General features: G+C 39.2%; 1 protein-coding gene across 1 annotated transcript in view; it reads right to left on the reverse strand.

Annotated features, from left to right (window-relative positions):
* The window catches only part of pappaa (pregnancy-associated plasma protein A, pappalysin 1a), a 174,742-nt gene that overhangs the window by 43,187 nt on the left and 110,962 nt on the right, over nucleotides 1–20,593 (reverse strand). Inside the window, exons 11-13 of the mRNA XM_010877932.4 lie at nucleotides 8,503–8,610; nucleotides 8,244–8,379; nucleotides 5,853–6,066 (exon numbers count right to left, since the gene is read on the reverse strand). Of these exons, the coding sequence (XP_010876234.3) occupies nucleotides 5,853–6,066; nucleotides 8,244–8,379; nucleotides 8,503–8,610 (458 nt within the window). The remainder of the gene's footprint in view (nucleotides 1–5,852; nucleotides 6,067–8,243; nucleotides 8,380–8,502; nucleotides 8,611–20,593) is intronic.

Raw genomic sequence — 20,593 nt, forward strand, 5'->3', positions numbered from 1 at the left:
ACAAGGCTACCTGTATTGAATATCATTACACTATCTTAACAAACTGATTAATTTCACTGTGATACGTTATCTTGATGGTGGAATATTGTAAGTGGTGCAACAGTTGCAGGTAGCCAACAGCAGCATCTCATAAAGTGATAGGCATTCATATGCAAACCTCATGACTGGTTGAGCTAATTTAAAAAATCTTAAGGCCAGTAGGCCAGCATATCATAGACTATGATATTAAATGAATAGGGATTATATGTAAACTCCCTTATTTCTTCCTATATGAAACGCACTGAACAACCTAAGTTCAACTTGGCTATAATATGATAACTTGTTCGGTATGGAGCTTGTATGCTGTCTTGGTCCTGATAATACTGTCCAAATGCAATTAGTACATTCTCCAATCCGTATTTGAATGAGTTTCACCACGACAGTGAGATTTTAATTAATCACGATATTGTGGCTGAAACATGTAAGGTATAATGTCACCATGTACTGTAAGATCACTTCCAAAGATATATCATTCTTGATGACAAGCCATTGTGTTGTGTTGAGTAATGTGTTAGTTTACCAGCTAGCTAACAGTTGGTGTGTGCTGACTAACCGGACAAAAAGAAATGTGAAATTTCTTACTTAGTTAATGTTCCAGCAACAAATGAACAATAGAACAGTAGGCTAATTAGCATCTGCCTTTTGAGCTGTGGCGTTTGTTTTTAAAAAAATGTGTGAGTTAAGAAATTACACCGTTCTGAATGAGCGCGCTGTAACAAACAGTTGAGGTATAGGCTTTATCGGCATTTGAAACGAATACAATCCCAATCCCTCACACCATCTAATATCCCCCCAAGGTACAGTGCCCCTTTAAGTTCTATGTGTGGACACAACTGCCTCTTCTAGGAATATTATATATAATTAGAATACATTTCTATATAAAATAATGTTACAAATGAACAATATCGGTCACTATTTCCCTTCCAGCGACACTTAAAACCTGAAGCTTCACTGGAGACAAAGAAACATGTTGAAAAGGACTCCATAGCATCCACTCTCACAGTCCAATAATCTACAAGTACCCCTTCAATAATCTAATAGAAAAGCAAAAAAAGAGTGGAAAAATAAAATCTGGCCACATTAATAGCTCATATTGTTAACAATTTAGGGAATAAGGGACTTTGCATAGGTTTTCTTCATTTTCCCTTGAGGTGTGGGGAGGGGGATTACGGGAAATTACTTGTTTGGCTGGAGAGACGGAGGACGAATGGAAGGATGAGAGCAAACAGAGAGGAAAATTAAAGGTAGGAGGAAAGAAGTTGAGAAAAACATGGGAAAATGGTGAATACGTTGTATACCCCTTTTTGATCTGTACACAGGGGAGCTGGGTGGTGTTGACATATTACAGGAACACTAAAATATATAAAGAGTAGTGCTGTTAAAAGACTAAAATAATCAATCCTGATTAATCTCATAATCTTCTGTATTTAATCGCCATAAACTAACATTTTAGAATGTGCTCAAGTTTAGAAAATGAATGCACACTTTTCTGTTTAAAAAGCAGTGCATTATGTTAAAAACACACTGTGTTGTATTGTAAACTATGGACATTGTTTGACTTGGAATTAAATACTGTAATTGCAAGTTGTCACAACCCTTACATTTCAGTATATAACTTAACACAAAAATTGTAAGCCTGTATATGTAGCCCATGTAAATCTAAATAGAAGGTTGCTGGTCCCATTGTTCTTCCATCTTACATTGTTCTCTTGATATAAGATATAACAACTGCTATGTCAGGCTACTGTATAAAACACATATTAGCCCTTCTTAGCCCTTGGATTATAATTTGATCTAACACTGTGTCACACCTAAGCTTTTCAAGGTATTGTACTTTGTTGTTAAGGCTGAAATGTGGTTAGAATTGGGTTGAGGTAGGGGCCTGTAAACATTAGCTTTCCTGATGTATGTTTAGCCACAACCATATACTTGCTTCTCTATTAAAGGATTCCCAAAGTCAACCAAATGGCCTTGAGGCCTAAGGACACTTGATACAATTTAATTGTCTTAATTCTATTCAAATAATACATTACACTGCAAAAAAAAATTAAGGGAACCCTTAAATCACACATCGGATCAAAATGAATGAAATTAAAGATAATTCTTTTACTGCACAACGGTCAATGGAAACCAAAATCACCAAGCCATTGAGGGCTAATTTCAGGCCATACATACACAGGTATTTTTTTTAAACTGGTGTTTTCTATGCATTTTGGCCTTTTGTCCACAAGCAACTGCATTTAAAGTCACTGAAAATTGACCTTTTGAAAAACTCCTTCTAAGGTGAAGATATTCCGAAACTATGTTTTCAGTGTTTTATGTGTAGACAGGGAACATTTTGATTTTGGCTTGTAACGTCAGAGTGTACATCGTTATCTCCTTTGTTTACATGAGGCGATTTTGTGCAATGGCGGACAGAGCCAAAATAGTGCTGGTTTTAATTTTGCTAACAGGACTTTCTACATTTACACATAAATGTAAAGTTACTGTCCCACTTTATTGAGGAACAGAGGCGTTAGAATGTGCTATGGAGGTCACTGTTACATCCAACACTTGCGCCATTTTTGTTAGCTTACCGGAAGCGGTAATAACTTTTTAAAGCTTCTGATTGGTGAACATGGCTTTAAGTTTAGGGTAATATCGTCGCCTGTTGGGTTTGGCATTCTCTTTGACCACGCTTTACAGCGTGTTTTTGCGTTTTCATGTGGACTGAGATTTCTTTTTTTCAACAGTGCTTGTATGGACAGGATTTTTTTTAAGAATGGAGAAAGGAGAAAAAACCCTGTTTTAAAAAATACCTGTGTATGTGTGGACAAGAATACATTTAAGTAAACATTTAAAATCACAGGCTGTTCCAACTTGTGTGCATTTCATTATGGCAACTAATAACAACGCATAGTGTGTATGGCCCCCATGTGCCTGTATGCACTCCCGACAACGTCTGGGCATGCTCCTGATGAAATGGCGGATGGTGTCCATGGGGATCTCCTCCCAGACCTGGATCAAAGCATTAGTGAGATCCTGGACAGTCTGTGGCGCTACATGGTGGGGTCGAATGCACCAATACATAACGTCCCAGAAATTCTCAATTGGATTCCGGTCAGGGGAACGAGAGGAACAGTCAATGGCATCAATGCCTTCGTCATCCAGGAACTGCCTATACACTCTGGCCACATGAGGCCGGGCATTGTCCTGCACCAGGAAAAACCCAGGGCCCACTGCACCAGTGTAAGGTCTGACCATGGGTCTGAGGATCCCAGTACCTAACAGTAGTCAGGATACGGTTGGCTAGCACATTGAGGTCTGTCCCTCCCCAGACCATCACTCACCCAGCGCCAAACCGGTCATGCTGGGTGATGTTACAGCCAGGATAACATTCACCACGGTGTCTCCAGACTCTTTCATGTCTGTCACGTGCTCAGTGTGAGAACCTGCTCTCATCTGTGAAGAGAACAGGGCGCCAATGGCGGACCTGCCAATTCTGGTGTTCTGTGGCAAATGCCAATCGACCTGCACGGTGCTGGGCTGTGAGCACAAGTTCCACTAGAGGACAACGGCCCTCATGCCACCCACATGGGGTCTGTTTCTGACAGTTTGGTTAGGAATAAGCACACCAGTTGCCCACTGGAGGTCATTTTGTAGGGCTCTGGCAGTGCTCCTCCTGTTCCTCCTCACACAAAGGAGAAGATACTGGTCCTGCTGCTGGGTTGATGCCCTTCTACGGCCCTGTCCAGCTTTCCACATGTAATGCCCCATTTTCTGGTATCTCCGTGCTCTTGAGACTGTACTGGGAGACACGGCAAATCTTCTTGCGACGGCACATAAGGATGTGCCATCCTGGAGGGGCTGGACTGCCGATGCAACCTGAACGGGCTGCAGGTACCGCCTCATGCTACCAGTAGTGACAAGGACACTAGCAAATCGTACTATGCAAAACTACAGAAGAATCATTCAGGAAGGAAAAGGAGAGAGCAATTGTCTGTGGCCACCACCTACATTTTGGGGGGTTGTCTTGCTGTTGCCTCTCCAGTGCATCTGTTGTCACTTTCATTTGCACCAAAACAGGTGACACTGATTCAAAATTGCATATGCTTCCTAACTGGACAGATTGATATTGCTGTTTAATATCTAAGTTTAATTGACTTGGTGTTATACTGTGATGATTGCGTTCCCTTAATTTTTTGGAGCAGTGAGTTTGTGTTAGCAAGGAAAGGGTCTAAATCAAGGGTAGGCCACTCCGCTGATACTCATCTGGAACACCAAGTAAGTTATATTAAGTGGCAGGCACAAACATAAAACATAATCTTTTGTCTTTCGAGAAAACCAGGTCTAAAGAATAAAGATCCAACTAGGACTGTACTTTGGTAGTTTCTGGGCAGATAAATCTAGGTAGCTAGCTAGCTCCGCCATTGTCCAGGTCAGGGGTTGGCCACCCTTGGCTGTTGAGCAGCCTGCTGATATTTAACTACTCCCCTGAGGCTCCTTACAAAATAAATAAAAAACATAAAAATCAAGTTAACAAAATAAAAATCTGTTCATAAAAATGACTTAAATGTTTAGTTAAAATTGAATAAAGTTGAATAAATCTGTGTGATGTATTTGTACATAGTTCATTCACCTCTATTTACTGAGGCCAAAATAATTGCTGAAAACAAGTCATAATAATTTATTTTTATTTCTTTAAAAACACATTAAAGAAAAATAACCATGCATTAAGATAAAGCAGTGTATTAAATATTGATCAAAAATGAATCTACTGTTTGCATTATAATACTCAAAGTGAAATGCAATTGTTTTCTCATGGTTTAGCTAGCTACAGTAGCTTTGGTTGAAGGCTAGTGTACAGCAGTGGCACTCTGCACCAGATGTTATCAAAAAAAAAGATGCTTTATTAGCTTCACCCTTTACAAAATGAACTTACAACAAAATAAGTTATGTCTCATATGTTCATAATCTGGTGAAAGTAACTGTGTTCCGAGAAACATGTCATGTATGCAATGAAATAATGTGTCAGTTTGGAACACTTAGCGTAATGTTTTTTTTTATATATATATTTTAAAGATTTACCTAGTGGGTTATTATGTCAGAGTGAACAGGCTGCTTATTCTTTAACATTTCAGAATGCTGCATGTGACAGTCGTCTTACAGTTGGCCTAATTATGTTTTTCATGTGTAATGTACACGTATAGTGATAGCATTTAGGCTGGCAGAGCAGTGGGGTTGTTTTTGCTGGCAGCCGGGCAAGATAAGTGGTGCTATGTTTAGTACATTACATTTTCTGGGTAAATTACAACCCAAAATGTACATTTCACAATATATACTGTATAAAACAAGGAAAAACAACAGAGCAAAAGACCAATGTTTTGGCACCAATATGGATTGCATGTTGAGGCTGAGATGTTTGCTTGTGGCTCAATAAATAACTTTGAGCATTAATACTTCACTGTGGGAGGTAATAAATTTTACCACCCACAGTAGTAAGCTAAATGACAACAAGTACGATGTTTGTAACAGAGCCAAAGTCAATTCTTTGGAGGGTAACCTGTCTGTGTGGGATCTACTTCCTGTAGAGAGTAGATTTTTATTTAAATAATCTATATTCAAGAAGCTTATCAAGTTTGGTAAAGAAGAAAAGTTCAAAATGGCCATTCTTCACTTGCATACGCACATGTGCATGCAAATTTGTGTACACAGTCACAGTCATGCACCTGCTCACATTTGCCTCACCCCTACACAATTATGTCTACATGACAGTGAACGTTTGCGTACAAAGGATTCTATGTTTCCCGCTATTCTCTCTACCCGATTCTCACCTCTGACCCATGGGGTTGTAGATCTCATTACTCTGGCACCCACTGATGGTGATGGGGTCAAAAAACTGGAAGGAGCGCAGACCCACACCAGAAATGGCCACCAGGTGGGAGCGGAACTCGACCAGGATGGTTTTGGTGTGGTAGAAAGCCATGCTCAGGTCATGGCTCACTGGGATCACCAAGGGGTTGTTTCTGCAGCTCAGACGCCAATCGCCTACAAGGAGGGAGGAAGGGAAGGAGAGAGACAGAGGAAGGAGTGAAAAAAGATGGATGTAGGATTGAGAGAAATTCCAGAAAACAAGAATTGGTTCCAACAACATTTGTGAGGTTATGGCAAATGTTCTCATAATACAAAAACTACCCAGTTGTGCTTATGATTATACAAAGTTGAAAACATTCAACTGGTGTTGTGAAAACTTTTAGCTTTTTTTTTACTGTATTTTCTGTGAAGGTTCCCAGAATGTTTAATTAGGTTTTAGGGTCGGTGTAGGGACATTAGGAGTCATGTTTCCAGAGCACAAAAACTGAGTCCTGCTGATGATTATAACACGTAGGTGTCCAGTGTAGGTCAGCTGGTAGACTATAGTGCTTGAAACACAAGGGTTGTGCTGGCCAGAACAAAACAGTATGAACATGCACTCACTACCAAACACAGTTTTGGATTAGAGCATTTGGTAAAGTGTAATAGATATATAAATTGCCTTCACCTTCTCCACATGTTGCTGATTTGTACACTTAATTTGTAATTAACTAACGAAAAAAATCGAAATAAAATACTCCATGATGACAATACAAAACCACATTTGTCTAAATCTCTCACATTATTGCTAATTTATTTAAAAAATATATATCTAATGTATTCAAAACACCTATTCAGTAGTAGTAGTGCTTTTGGCAGAAATCCCAGCTTCTAGTATTTTTGGGTATGCCTTTTACCAAATTTGCACAGTTGGATTTGAGCAGTTTCTTCCATTTTTCCTTGTAGATCCTCTCAAGCTTTGTCAGATTATATGGGGAGTGCGGTGAACGGCAATCTTCAGGTCTCTCCACAGATATTTGACAGATGTCCGAGCTTTCATTAATCCAGGACATTCAAAGACTTGACTTTGTTCATCTTTCCCTCAATCCTGACCAGTCTCCCAGTCTTTGCTGCAGAGAAGTATTTGCGTAGCAGGATGCTACCACCACCATGCTTCACCGTTAGGATGGTATTAGCCAATTGATGAGTAGTATCTTATTTTTGCCAGACATGGCACTTGGTATGCAGACCTCATAGTTAGACCAGAGAATATTTTTCCCTGAGGCAGCCTGTCATATGCCTTTTACTTAGGAATGGCTTCTGTCTGGACACTTTAATGGATTAATGGAGTGCTGCAGAAATGGTTGTCTTTCTGGCAGGTTCTCCCATCTCAGCAGTGAAACTGAAACTCTGTTAGAGTGGCCATTGTGTTCTTGGTCACCTTGCCAGGTTACTTAGTTTGGACAGACGGCCAGCTCTAGCAATCGTCTTGGTGTTACTACACTTCTTTTTTTTTCACATATGCCCGCTATGCTCCTGGGAACTTTTTTTATTTTTTATTTTTATTACTTTCTACAGATCTTTACCTCTTCTGAGGTGTATGGAGAGTTCCTTGGACTTAATGGCTTGGTTATGGCTCTGACATGTGACCTTATACAAAATGTTATATGCCTTTCTAATTCATGTCTAATCAATTGAATTAGCCACAGGTGGAGTTCATTCAAGTTTCTTGAGACATCTCAATGATGATTAAAGGACAGAGGATTAATCTGATCTAAATGTGGAGTGGCAAATGGTCTGAATACATATGTACATGTGATATTTCAGATTTCATTTTGAATAAATTGTTTTTGCATTGTCATTATGTGATATTGTTTGTAGATTGATGGCTATTTTAGTAAAAATCTATTCAAAATTAAGTCTATAACAACAAAATGTAGAGAAAGTGATGGTGTCTGAATGCTTTTCTGATGGCACTGTGTGTATATTATAACATTTCTATTACACATTAGTCAATCATTCCTAAATATTCTTACTCAAATGTACAATATATTGTGTTTGCATTGTGTTCTGGCAGTTTGTTCTAAAACAAATACTGGCATGTTATGTTTACTTCACACAGAAAATAATGTTACATTGAAAGTGAACCACATTTTTGTGAAAGTTTGGAGACATTTCCGAAGATATATGTAAAAAACAATAAATAATAAATCAAATGATCATACTAATTTTAGGGATACAACCTCAACTTAAAACTTTCTGGGAAAGTTCCTGGTTTGCAGGGATAACTCATTAGATTCCACTTTAGTATGTTTTCCAGTGAAATAAGATATTTCCACACATCTATAAACCCATAGGTTGCAGTTACGGACCTAAGCTGTGAAAGATATCCTTAGTGTCCACCAGTTGAACGGTTATGTTGCACTGGGTCTGGTCGATGTAGCCTGTACCATCTGCAGCTAGGTGGATGATTACAGCTGCAGCCACCATGGGGTGTGAGAAATTGGCCTGAATGAAAAGTGAACAATTGCATTTAGTGCTAACAGAACCAAGTACACAATTACTAATAGGTTAGTATTTGCTTTCTGCCCAACCATTTCGGGAACATCTAGCCCTTGGTTTGTGACTTACCCTAAGCCAGTACTTGGGGTACCAGTAGGACTGCAGGGCCTCTCTACAGGGGAACCAGGCATACTGGGACACCCCATCAGACAAGTCGAAAACCTTGGACTGGCACGTCTGGTGAGAGAGGGAGACGGAGAAGATTGTCAGTGATATTTTGCAATAATGACAATGCTAGAAGGTCATTATAATGTCACTAAATATAACATCACTTTTGTTGCTGTGAAGGTAGAGATGTATTCAAAGCCCTGCCAATGGGATCAGCACTGCAGTTGTGTAATAATGTGTGCAAGTTGCTAGGGAAAACAAAGCTGTGTTGATGTGGCACACATGGCGGGGCAGTGTAACATGCTAAGCAAGAAAAAGCAGCATAAAAAAGGCAGTCTGGGGAGAGGGGTGCGTTTGATCCTGTCTTGTGCTCTCTTTATAAATCTCTCACACTCCATCACTCTTTTTTATCTTTCTGTCCATCACTCTTGCAATCCTCTCTTTAAAGTTTTTCAGACTCAGAATCGGAGAGCCAGATGTCAAACCATAATGCCCAAACACTCCCATGCTTCAGTCTGAGAGCTCCATACTTTCTAATCTATAGTCTTAAAATTTGTGGCGACACTAGGAATTCTAGAGATTCTCAAAGAACCCCTGGATGGTTCATATTTGTACTTTGGGTTAGTTCAGTATTTCTTGGATGAACTCAGGAGTGGAGGCATGGCTTAATAGGGGCATGACTTTTTAAAATCTTTTTTTTATTTTAAAGAATAACCTTATTATGTGATATTTTTTATTATTTGATATTGTATTTTTTCGAATACATGAATACTGAATTACATTTTCTTTTTGCACTGCATTAATGTAACATTTAGAACAGTATTTATCTTAAATCCACACATCCAATAATCCACACATCCAATCCAATCACTTCACCCAATCACAACACCACCTTATGTGGTAGATTTTTTTCTGCATCTAAAAAGCACATACTATTACATCACTGTGTGGTTTCAATGGCAAGCAAGATCTTAAAACTTTATGGAATCGTGTTTTGTGTTATCTTGCTAAGACTCCATGTTGTACCTATTGCAGTAGAAGTCAATTTTATATGTAGTCGTGGTTGTCCTTGCTTGATGGGGCCATCAGATTTACTGTGAGCAGATTTATTGATAAATCTACAAGGTGTCAAGATTTGTCCTCTCTCTAAAAGGCTACAACTCTAAAGCCATAACTTCCTGCTCTGCCATAGTCCCTCGCCTTCCTCTCCACTCGGCAGGTTCTTTAAATCTGCAGTTAACTGGATATTGTTAACTAACTAACTTTAAAATAAGAATCACAATGGCTAATCGTCATGATTTTTAAGAATTAATTTTTTTAATTGATCTTACATAAATATATTAAACCTGTTTAAACCAGAATAGGCTACTGTACAATCGCACAAAGCAGGATATTTTGTTTTAGTTTTTTTTCGTGCCTGGTGAAATGCATTGAGGAATGTATTAAATAATCACATTTGGACTAGACCAGTTTAACAAGATCAATGCGGCAGAGAAATATGTTAATTCTATTGATTTGTGCCTCAACAATTGATTGACTGATTTGTGCCATGCAACATGCCAAACAAATATTCATAATTTTGTCTAGATAATTAGTTATTTGTGTAGATTATTAATAAGATAACTAGATTAAAAGCATAACTCATGGTCTAAGTATGTGGCTGGTAATTCATTGAAAAATTTATAACCTAGGCCTACTCTCTTTTTACATATGGCTAGTTACTGTCACCATTTAATGAGGTGAGACATGTTTAATATTTTGAATACTTTGCTGTCATTCAATCTAATGTCTGATAATTTAGTACGACAAAAGGTGGAGTCCTTCATAGAACAGCCAGATGTATTTGAGATTTGAGAAGCATGAATTCTTATCTATTCCTAGTGGTAAATGACTGTTATTGTTTGTGTCTTTGCTGACTGTACAGCAGAATACAACGTGAAGGTACAGCATAGTATTATTAGATATGTCTAGTATTAACACCAATTGATTTGAGACTTTCTTATTGAAAACTGTGCCTACGGAAAAGCATAATTGATATATGTATATAGGCATTGCTGTTAATCTACAGATCAATGCCTACTCTTTTTAAACATGGTTATTTTGTTGTTATGGCAACAACATCAGCCTCCTTCATAGGAGGACCACCTTTAATGGTGAGTTGAGTGAATTCTTGGCAATTTGTCTGGTAAACGTGAGTTTACATATGTTACCGTATTTGCCAATTAACCGCAAAGCTACGGAATAAGCTTGTTAAAAGCAAATCATCAATGTAAACTGTAATATACTGTAAAAATGTGTTAGTGGTACTGTTTGTCGGTATGTTTTGTAAGCAAGATATACGTGAAGGAGGCGTCTACCAGTGAGATCTCCTGTAGTTACTTATGTGTGCATTACTGGTAGTGGCACCACGCAAAAAAAGCACAAAAGAGCATATTTCTACATTGCCTTCTAATTACTACAGACAGGCACAGAACACCACATTGGCATAATCAATATAAATATATATAATGTTTAAAAATGTTTGCCTTCTAATAATTACGGTTGTTTCCATTTGCCATTTGCTTAGGGAGGCAGTATTTACGTTTGCTATGAATTCTGGAACTTGTGGTATTTTACAAACAAACAAACACAGAGGAAGTAGATTCTACTGCAAAATATAAATTTGCTCATTCTAGATTGTTGAGGAAACCTTGTGTTTTTATGATCCAAATTTATCATTGCCAACATTAGTAAGTGGTACTTTAGTAAAAGTAGTTGAGCTATGGCGATAATACCCCTTTAAGTATAATGTAAACAAATCTGATCATGGCAAAAGAGAATGCAGAGAAGAATGCTGATATCCATTGGTTGATCATGTTTTTGAAAATGTGCCTAGTGTGCATGTGTAGCGCCCATAGACAGCCTCTGTCAGTGTGTTACGTTCTGCAGGAAAATGTAATTAGAAAATTTGATCCATGTTAATTAAATAGAAATTTCATCCTGAAACTCTAACGTGAATAGGTCTTAAGTTTATTCTCTATGACAGGCACAGAGGGGAGGCTGTTTGTGTGGTTTGTTGTCTCTCATTACAGTGGAAAGGGGTTATCTGTGATCAGTAAAAGCTGGTGAACCATGTTTGAGATAGCAATAAAGGGGAGAGAGAGCACTGATACAGGCCCAAGGACAGCCAGTTTCCCCCATTCCCCTGATGCCAGTGAAATCAGACACCTGTAATCAGACACATCAACCCAGAACTAAACCAACAGGCCTTGGAATTTAAGCATGTCCTAGAGGCAATCTATCTGTCCCCCGGACCTGCAAAGGTGACAGTTTAAATGGAAAGATGTGGGGATCTGAGGTGACAAAGACCAGTTGGCTTGCTACAACACCCACTGGTCCATAACCACTCATGTATTTCTGTTGTTGATGGTGGTATTATTCATCATGTTTCTTTAAAGCTAAAGCCCACAGAGGACCACATAGCAAGGGCTTTGCATCACTGAGTGAACCACAGCCGAGTAGCCAAGTAAGATCTCTAACATAAGCAACACACAGGGAAAAATAAACCAATAAAACAAATGGTGGACAATAAATCGTTGCAGACCACAACTCGATGGTATGTCGGAAAAGAGAAAGTAGAAACAACACACTTCAGTCTAAAGTTAGACACTTTTGTTAGCACTTACTTTGTTATGGTAGTAAAAAAAGCCCTCTGCCCATGTCCATCTACTAAATTGCTTGACTACAACATTACCCCATGAGATGTTGACCAAAGGCTGTTCCAGAGTAAGGTCTCAGAACTGCAAGAGACAATTCAAAGCACTTGAAACCCAATAGTTAAATCCTGAAAAGATTCCCTAATGTCAGCTGGTAATAACACTAAATAAACCAATGCATCATCACCGGAAGAACCTGGTCAGGGAGGGTGGGTGGGTGTTTCCGCAACTGACTTTCAGTCAGATGGTCGCAAGTTCGATCAAGAGGCAACCATTTTTTTTTGTTGGGGAATTGTTTCATTTAGACAACCATTTTTCTGTTTTTGCAAGTCCAAATCCAAATGAGTCCAAATGAGACACTTTTTGTTGGGGAATGGCGTTTTTGTAACCATACTCTTAACTGTCATCCTAACCTTAACCTCAGTACTCTGATGGCTAACCATAACCAACCCTAACATTTATCTTAAAACCAGTACTTTCATGCCTAAACTTAACCCTAAATAAACCTCAACTCTTATCCGTAATGGTATTTGTAAGTAGCCATTTCTCATTTATTCATAATTCATTACAATATACATTATGTCTTTACTTATAATGTTCTCAGTAGATCTGTCACATCAGTTTTGTAGCCTGTTGTCTGTCAGAGGCCACACTGAATCAGATTGTAGTCTTTTTTTCACTCTGCCATGCATCGACTTCTGCTTATATTTTGCTAAATTCAGTCCAAATTCAAATACACAAGTCTGAATCACCAATAGTAGAAAGCGAGTCCAAATCGAGTCACAAGTCATCAAAAGTCTGAGCCCCGGACTCGAGTACTGCAGCACTGCTAAATAACACAGAGATGAGAGTGTGGCAGGGGCTTCACATAATAGCAGTATATGAAGTGAAATCCAGTTGAGTCTTAGACAAAAGCCTTACTCCCGGACAAGATTTACACAACTGCTTCGAAAGCATGGTCAGGAACCACATCACCTCCATCTGCCCATCAAGACATTAACTTTACAGAAAGACCACGAAGATCACCATGACTTCATCCCCCTGAGCCATTAACTGTTTGCACTGCTACCAGCTAGCAGACAGAGACAGTTCCGAAGTATCAACACCTGAACAGAGATAAAAAAAACACTTGTATCCCCAGGGCAATCAGACAGTTAACCAATTCTCCCTGCACACTGACCTACACCTTAGATACTTTTTGCAAACTTCAGTCAATGGACATTCACTATGCACACACTTAATCACACACATTCTCCATGGACAGACTTAGATTCCTCATCATTCACACCGACACTCCCACTTAATGTACACACACACACTCACTATCATAAAGTCATACATTTTTCATGAGATCACTTTTCAAACACAGCTACATATGCCTTGTTGAATCATTAATACAATCTAACTTTATATTACCAAACATATTACCAAATCTAACTTTATATAATGATAACATACTGTTTGCAATGTATTTGTTATTGCATGCAAAGTAAATGCAACCAAATGCTAAACATTCTATCAGACTATAAAACAATTACAACATACATCTCACATTCTGTAGTCAACTCAATTTTGGCACAAAACCTTCAGGCGTCCATTAGAAAGCTGAAGATAAAGAGGAAGTTCACCTTTCAGCAAGACAACGACAACGACCGAAAGCACACATCCAAATCCACAAAAGCATGGCTTCACCAGAAGAAGATTATCATTTTGGAATGGCCCAGCCAGAGCCCAGACCTGAATCCAATTGAACATCTGTGGGGTGATCTGAAGAGGACTGTGCACAGGAGATGTCCACACAATCTGACAGATTTGGAGAGCTTTTGCAAAGAAGACTGGGCACATATTACCACGTCAAGCATGTGCCATGCTAATAGACTCCTACCCAGAAAGACTGAGTGCTGTAATAAAATCAAAATGTGCTTCAACAAAGTATTAGTTCAACGGTGTGCACACTTATGCAACCAGGTTATTGTGAGTTTTAATTTTACATTTTTGCCCCTCAAAGGTTTCAGTTTGTTTTAAAATTGGATTGTTCACGTTATGGATCACATTAAAGGTGGAAACATTTCTGACATGATTTCTCTTTGTCTCCTTCTTTTACATCACAAGAACCTGGCATTTTAACAGGGGTGCGTATGCATTTTATATCCACTGTACATGTCAATTTCTGTAGGTTGCCTCTGTCGGGTAGTGACATTTAAAGCAAACACAACTATGAGCACCAATGAGCAAAGAACACAGAGGAGAGGATAGGTACACAACATCTTGAAAAACTTTGAATATCCCTTGGAACACAGTAACATGATTATTAATGGGGGGGGGGGGGGTATGACAACAGCACAACCCCCAAAGAACACCATCCCTACTGTGGAGCATGGTAATTGCAGGTTTATATTACGGCGATGTTTCACTTCATTTGGACAACTGGGCAGAAAGGAACAGAAAGGAAAATGTTTGTGTACCAATGCAGTGTTTTCTACAGGATTCTATTTTAGCAGCGGAACAACCAATTGCCCTAGGAGGTCCCAGCGCATTGTAGTATTTGCAATAATACACTTTTACCCTAAGAACTGGTCCTTATTTTATGGCTAGATAAAAACTAACCTTTTGGTTCACCATCCACTGTGGCAGGTAGATTGCAAAACGAATAGCCATTCTGATGGGGTAACCATGGTAAGGGAACTAGCTTGATTCTGACAACTGTAGTCTGTGCCTACAGTAAAAATGACTGAACTCAAACAAAAAACACCAAAGATGTGAACAAAACTATCTAAATATACAAGAAACAACCCAAGGAGATTTTGGGGTAAAAATAATCTTGCACAGGGAATTCATTTTTCAATGCTCTATTCGGAATTGTTAAGTGTGCACATTTTGTCGCTGCTACTGTGCATGCTTAAAATAAGGGTATCTAGTCTTACTATAAAGGTCTACTATAACTGTTTTTAAACTTGCTCCTCCCAATTCAGCATCAAAATCATTTGTAATATAGGGTAACGTCAGCTACTGTTAGCAGCTCTAGCTACCTACATGAGCTTGGTTGCTGTAATCAGTACTCATTCATTTTGTAATGCTACAGTACTTGCAACATTCAATAACAGCTGGTTAAGTTACTGAAGACCTAAGCAACACTTTTTTGTGATGGTAGCTAGGACTTTCTAGCCAAGTAGGCCTAAGAGCACTTCATATCAAAGCTAAATTGCCTGGTGTACATTCTGCAGGAAACACTGGATGAAATGAGGGTTTCATATTTTCCATAGAATCTACCATTTTGTGCCTCCCGAGAAAATTGCAAGAAACGACCATGTTTCGAGGTATTCTTGTTTCAAAACGGAAATGGCATTTAATAGCATAATACTGGCAAAAATAAATTGGACATGATCGTATTACTCTAAATGGAGGAATATACATGGATCTAAAGTTGCACTGTATGTCACATGTAATCATCACAAAGCTCTGTCAAAGTCACCACAGTATTTTAATTATGTATTGTGATTACTTGACTAGTATAAACTCAGAGCGTTGATTACGGATAATTCAGATAGATGTGCAGAGATGGTGATAGGGAAGACATATTCAGACATAGTACTTGCATATATTCAACAGTTCAATGTTTCACCATGCTGTTCATATAAATCATTTATTATAATTTACAGATTTCTCAGCAGTTTCTGTACCGGGAAATGGGAGTAAATCTAAGGAGGAGGTCCTGGTATATCTCTGTATCCAAGTCCCCCACTTTAAACCCGAAAATAATGAATTAAATTGAGTTAAACTTGCTGCCCTCTGCAAGAAAGCAGAAACTGGGACATAAATTTACCATTCCGCTTGACAACCACCTGCAGAACACAGCCAAAGCTACCGTGGAGTGGAATAAAAATGTAAATATCCTTGAGTGGCTAGGCCAGTTCCTCAACCTAAATCCAATCAAAATGTGTAGATACTTAGGGTAAAATAAACAACAACTGAATGCAGGAAACTTTTACAAAGAGTGATGTAGTTCTATAGGCACTTCAACTGCTTAATTTGGAGATGATGGGGACTATTTTATCATTTCTAAATGGTGGAAGCAATAAAATGATGATTTATACTTTATCAAATAAAAAATAACATTACAGCCAAAATAAGAAACAATGCTTCACTGTCTGAATAATTACAGAGTTCATTGTACATAGCGCTATAGAGAAGTATGTCCACTTAAAAACAAATTTTTTGAAGAAGCCGTCCAAGAAGAGTGAATGTCTCTTACTGACTGACTGACTGACTGACTACCCCTTGTTAAATAGTGGTTAGAGAAGCGGACTTGTAAACTATAGGTCCCTCGCAGGCGAAGCGGAGTACGCATTATGAATTATTCCGTATAGACGTAAACTTCGTTGTCTAAAATCATTAGTATATACATTATAGTATGCCTGAAATAAAACAGTTGACGGTTATATTGCGACTGTTTCTGATCTGTGACCAATCTAGTCACAGACCAATCTAGACAATCTAGTCTATGAAAAAGAACAGACAAGAATAACTTTGAAACGGACATTAAACATAAAACTTACAGACTAGATTATTAACTATATTTACCTTATGTATTTCAATGATGGCTTTTGTTTTGAAAAATAAAGTTAGCTCTGCTAGCATAATATCTTCTGGCTAGAAGAACCAGAATGAAGCCTCGAATGGCAATCACTAACGATAAGTGACTTTTTTGTCAAGTGAAAAGATGAGAAATTCACGTAGTGTCAAATGTTTGTCTATCCTGAACAAATCCCAATATCAACCAGAACTGTATTTTAGGCTTCCTATTACGTAGCTACGTAGTGTGGCAGCCAGCAAAGTTTTTGTCTGTCCTCAACCTCAGGCATAACGCGCTTTGACTGTTACAGGAGGCGAATGCAGAACCTGCTGGTCCAGTCCCCGCTTCTCTAACCACTACGCTTTTTAACAAGTGGTGGGTAGTCATTCAGGCACTCACTCACTCACTCACTCACTCAGTAAGACACATTCGCTCTTCTAGGCCGGCTCTGCTGACGCGGTCCAGCAAAAACTGAAAAAAATCCATATATAACAAAAAGTATAATCAGCAAACATTACTATTTAAATTGTCCTTGATTATAGGAATGGAAAGACGTTTCAAGTTGGTACCTACCCAATAAAACCATTGCAGAAAATGACATTTCATCTTGACAGACTGTTGCTGCAGCAGACTTTTAAAATGTCCAAATATGCCACCTCCATTCCACAGTATCCAAATTAATGACAACAAAACAGTGTTTATATATATTGCACAGTACTTAACTGCATCCGTCACACTGATCATGCACAATAGCATAGACCCTTTGGATTAGTAAAGATGTCTATGCATTACAAATAGATATAAAGCAGCATATTCACTGAAACTCAAGTTATCATGTTCATTACTTAATTTGCTGGAAAGTCCAAATATTGTACAGTATGTAGCCTATATTGACATTGTTTTGCAAAACAGTAAATTAATTAACAGTTTACATTTCTAGATACTGTGTCACATAATTCAAACATGCTATCTAAATTATGTATGGCCTGAGTTGGTATGTAGCAAAACAATTATCAGATGCTTGCTAGGGGCATGTAACTAGCTGTAGTATACTCAGTCATTTGACAGTAGAAGCATGGTGCACTCGGACAGTGCTGATTGTCAAGAGCTGAAGCCAAATCAATTCAACCAAAATTAGCATAACACACATTCCTTCAGTCTCTGCACACCTCAAAACCTATGTCTGAAAAATGCAAGCAAATAACGTAAAGGCTTTGGTTTCCTGAAGAACACAGTAGCAAAAGTGAGGTGTTGCTTGCTCCTTGTGTTTTCAGGCTGGGTGTTTTGTAAAAGCACTTTGTGACAACTGCTGATGTAAAAAGGGCTTTATGAATGAATTTGATTGATTGATTGAGTACGGAGCTCTCAACTCTCTGATGTATTTTGCTCCATACCACAATGGTCCTTAATTCAGATCAGCCTTCTGCTTACAAGATGCGGGATGGCAGACAACAGCCAGCTCCAGGTCTGCAGACACGCTGTTGTTTATAAATTACCAGTTAAGATTAAAGGTGGGAAAGAGATTAAGGGAGACAGGAAGCGAGCAGACCAATGTCATATTATATGAGGCCAAGGGCCACAGCATCGGGAAAGAAACATTCAGATGGCAGGATTTTCTGGTCATGAGTGACCAGTACTTCCTGCCTGAATACCAAGGGAGAAATGGGAAGCAACAGCAAAGATTATGTCTATGTTTCCTTGTCCTAGATTTAAGGACCTTGATTAATAGCTCTGCAGTATGCAGTTCATGCCAACATATAGACTACAAATGTACAGATGTAATGATGGTCTTCTGTATACCAGCCCCACCTTGTCCAAAAAACTGATTGGCTCAAACTCATTAACAAGGAAGGAAATTCCACACATGTACTTTTAACAAGGCACACCTGTTTACTGAAATGTATTCCAGGTGAATATTTCATGAAGCTGTTTGAAAGAATGCCAAGAGTGTGCTAAACTGTCATCAAGGCAAAGGGTGGCTACTTTGAAGAATGTAAAATATACACAATATAGCCAGAAGTATGTGGACACCCGACCATCACACCTATATGAGCATGTGGGACATCCCATTCCAAAACCATGGGCATTAATTTGGAATTGGCCCCACTTTTGCAGATACAACAGCTGCGACTCTTCTGGGAAGGCATTCTATAAGATTTTGGAGTGTCTCTGTGGGAATTTGTGCTCATTCAGCCAAAAAGCATTTCTGAGGTCAGACACTGATGTTGGATGAGAAGACCAAGCTCACAATCACCGTTCCAGTTCATCCCAAAGGTGTTCAATGGGGTTAAGGTCAGGGCTCTGTCCAGGCCACTCAAGTTCCTCCACACCAACCTTGTTGAACCATGTCTTTATGGTCATGTTGGCACTGGAATCGGCCTTTCCCAAACTGTTGCCACAAAGTTGGAAGTACCCAATTGTCTAAAATGTCTTTGTATCCTGTAGCATTAAGATGACCCTTCACTGGAACTAAGGAGCCTTAATCATGAAACACAGCTCCAGACCATTATCCTTCCTCCACCAAACTTTACAGTAGGCACTATGCATTCTGGTAGTTATTCGTCCATCAGACTGCTAGATAGAGAAGTGTGATTCATTATCCCAAAGGACACATTTCCACTGCTCCAGAGTACAGTGGCGGCATGCTCTGCACACAGTGCCGGCCCTAGCCTTCTGGGGGGGAACTAAGCAAAAACTGATTGGAAGCCCCCTCTCCCTAGTGGTCCAAGGTTTACAAGCAGTCCAGGGCCCCCTGCCAGTCGGGGGCCCTAATAGGCTGCTTATGTCACTTATGCCTAGGACTGAGCCTGTTTTCAACACTCCAGACGATGTTTGGCATTGCGCATGGTGTTGTGAGGCTTGCGTACAGCGGCTCGGCCATGGAAACCCATTTTGTGCTTTGCGTTTCAGCACTCAGCAGACGCGCTCCCTGAGTTAGCATGGTCTACTACTACATGGCTGGGCTGTTGTTGCTTCTAAATGTTTCTACTTCAAAATTACATCACTTACAGTTGACCAGGGCAGATTTAGTAGGGCAGAAATTTCATAAACTGAATGGTGGCAAAGGCTGCATCCTATGACAGTGCCACGTTTAAAGTCAGTGAACTCTTCCGTACGATCCACTGTTCTGCCAATGTTTGTCAATGGAGAATTCATGGCTATACAGCTCTGGAAAATATTAAGAGACCACTCCTAATCTTTCTTAAATCAGCACCTCTACATGTATGGCAGCCATTCCATTCCAGTGTCTGTTAAATTCCAACAGAGGCACACTTCATTTGACTTAATAAGTTAATGATTAGGGGATTACCTGAACCAAATCTAATTTGGTTCAGGTGTGGTCATCACTATCCTCTTGCAATAGGACCAGCTGTATGGCAAAAACATTGCAAGTACTCAAAGGTAATTTGAATAATAAAATAACAATTCAGCATGACAAAATAGTTGAAAAGAAAAGCTTTGAGTGAGGAAAAGAAGGGTTCAATTCTGGCTTTACTGGCATAGGGATACAGTGAGCGTCAGGTTGCTTCCATCCTGAAAATGTCAAAGACGGCTAAAGCAACCGACATGGGGGACAACAAAGCTACAGACTGGCAGAGGGAGAAAACGACTGTCCACTGACTGAGATGACCGTCAACTCATTCAGATGTCACTCAACAACCATAGGATGACATCAAGTGACCTACAAAAAGAATGGAAAACAGCAGCTGGGGTGAGTTGCACGGCGAGGACGGTTCGAAACAGGCTCCTAGGGGCATGGCTGAAGTTGAGCAAAGCTAGAAAA

This window comes from Esox lucius, chromosome 14, assembly GCF_011004845.1.
Source record: "Esox lucius isolate fEsoLuc1 chromosome 14, fEsoLuc1.pri, whole genome shotgun sequence".
Taxonomy (NCBI): Eukaryota; Metazoa; Chordata; class Actinopteri; order Esociformes; family Esocidae; genus Esox; species Esox lucius.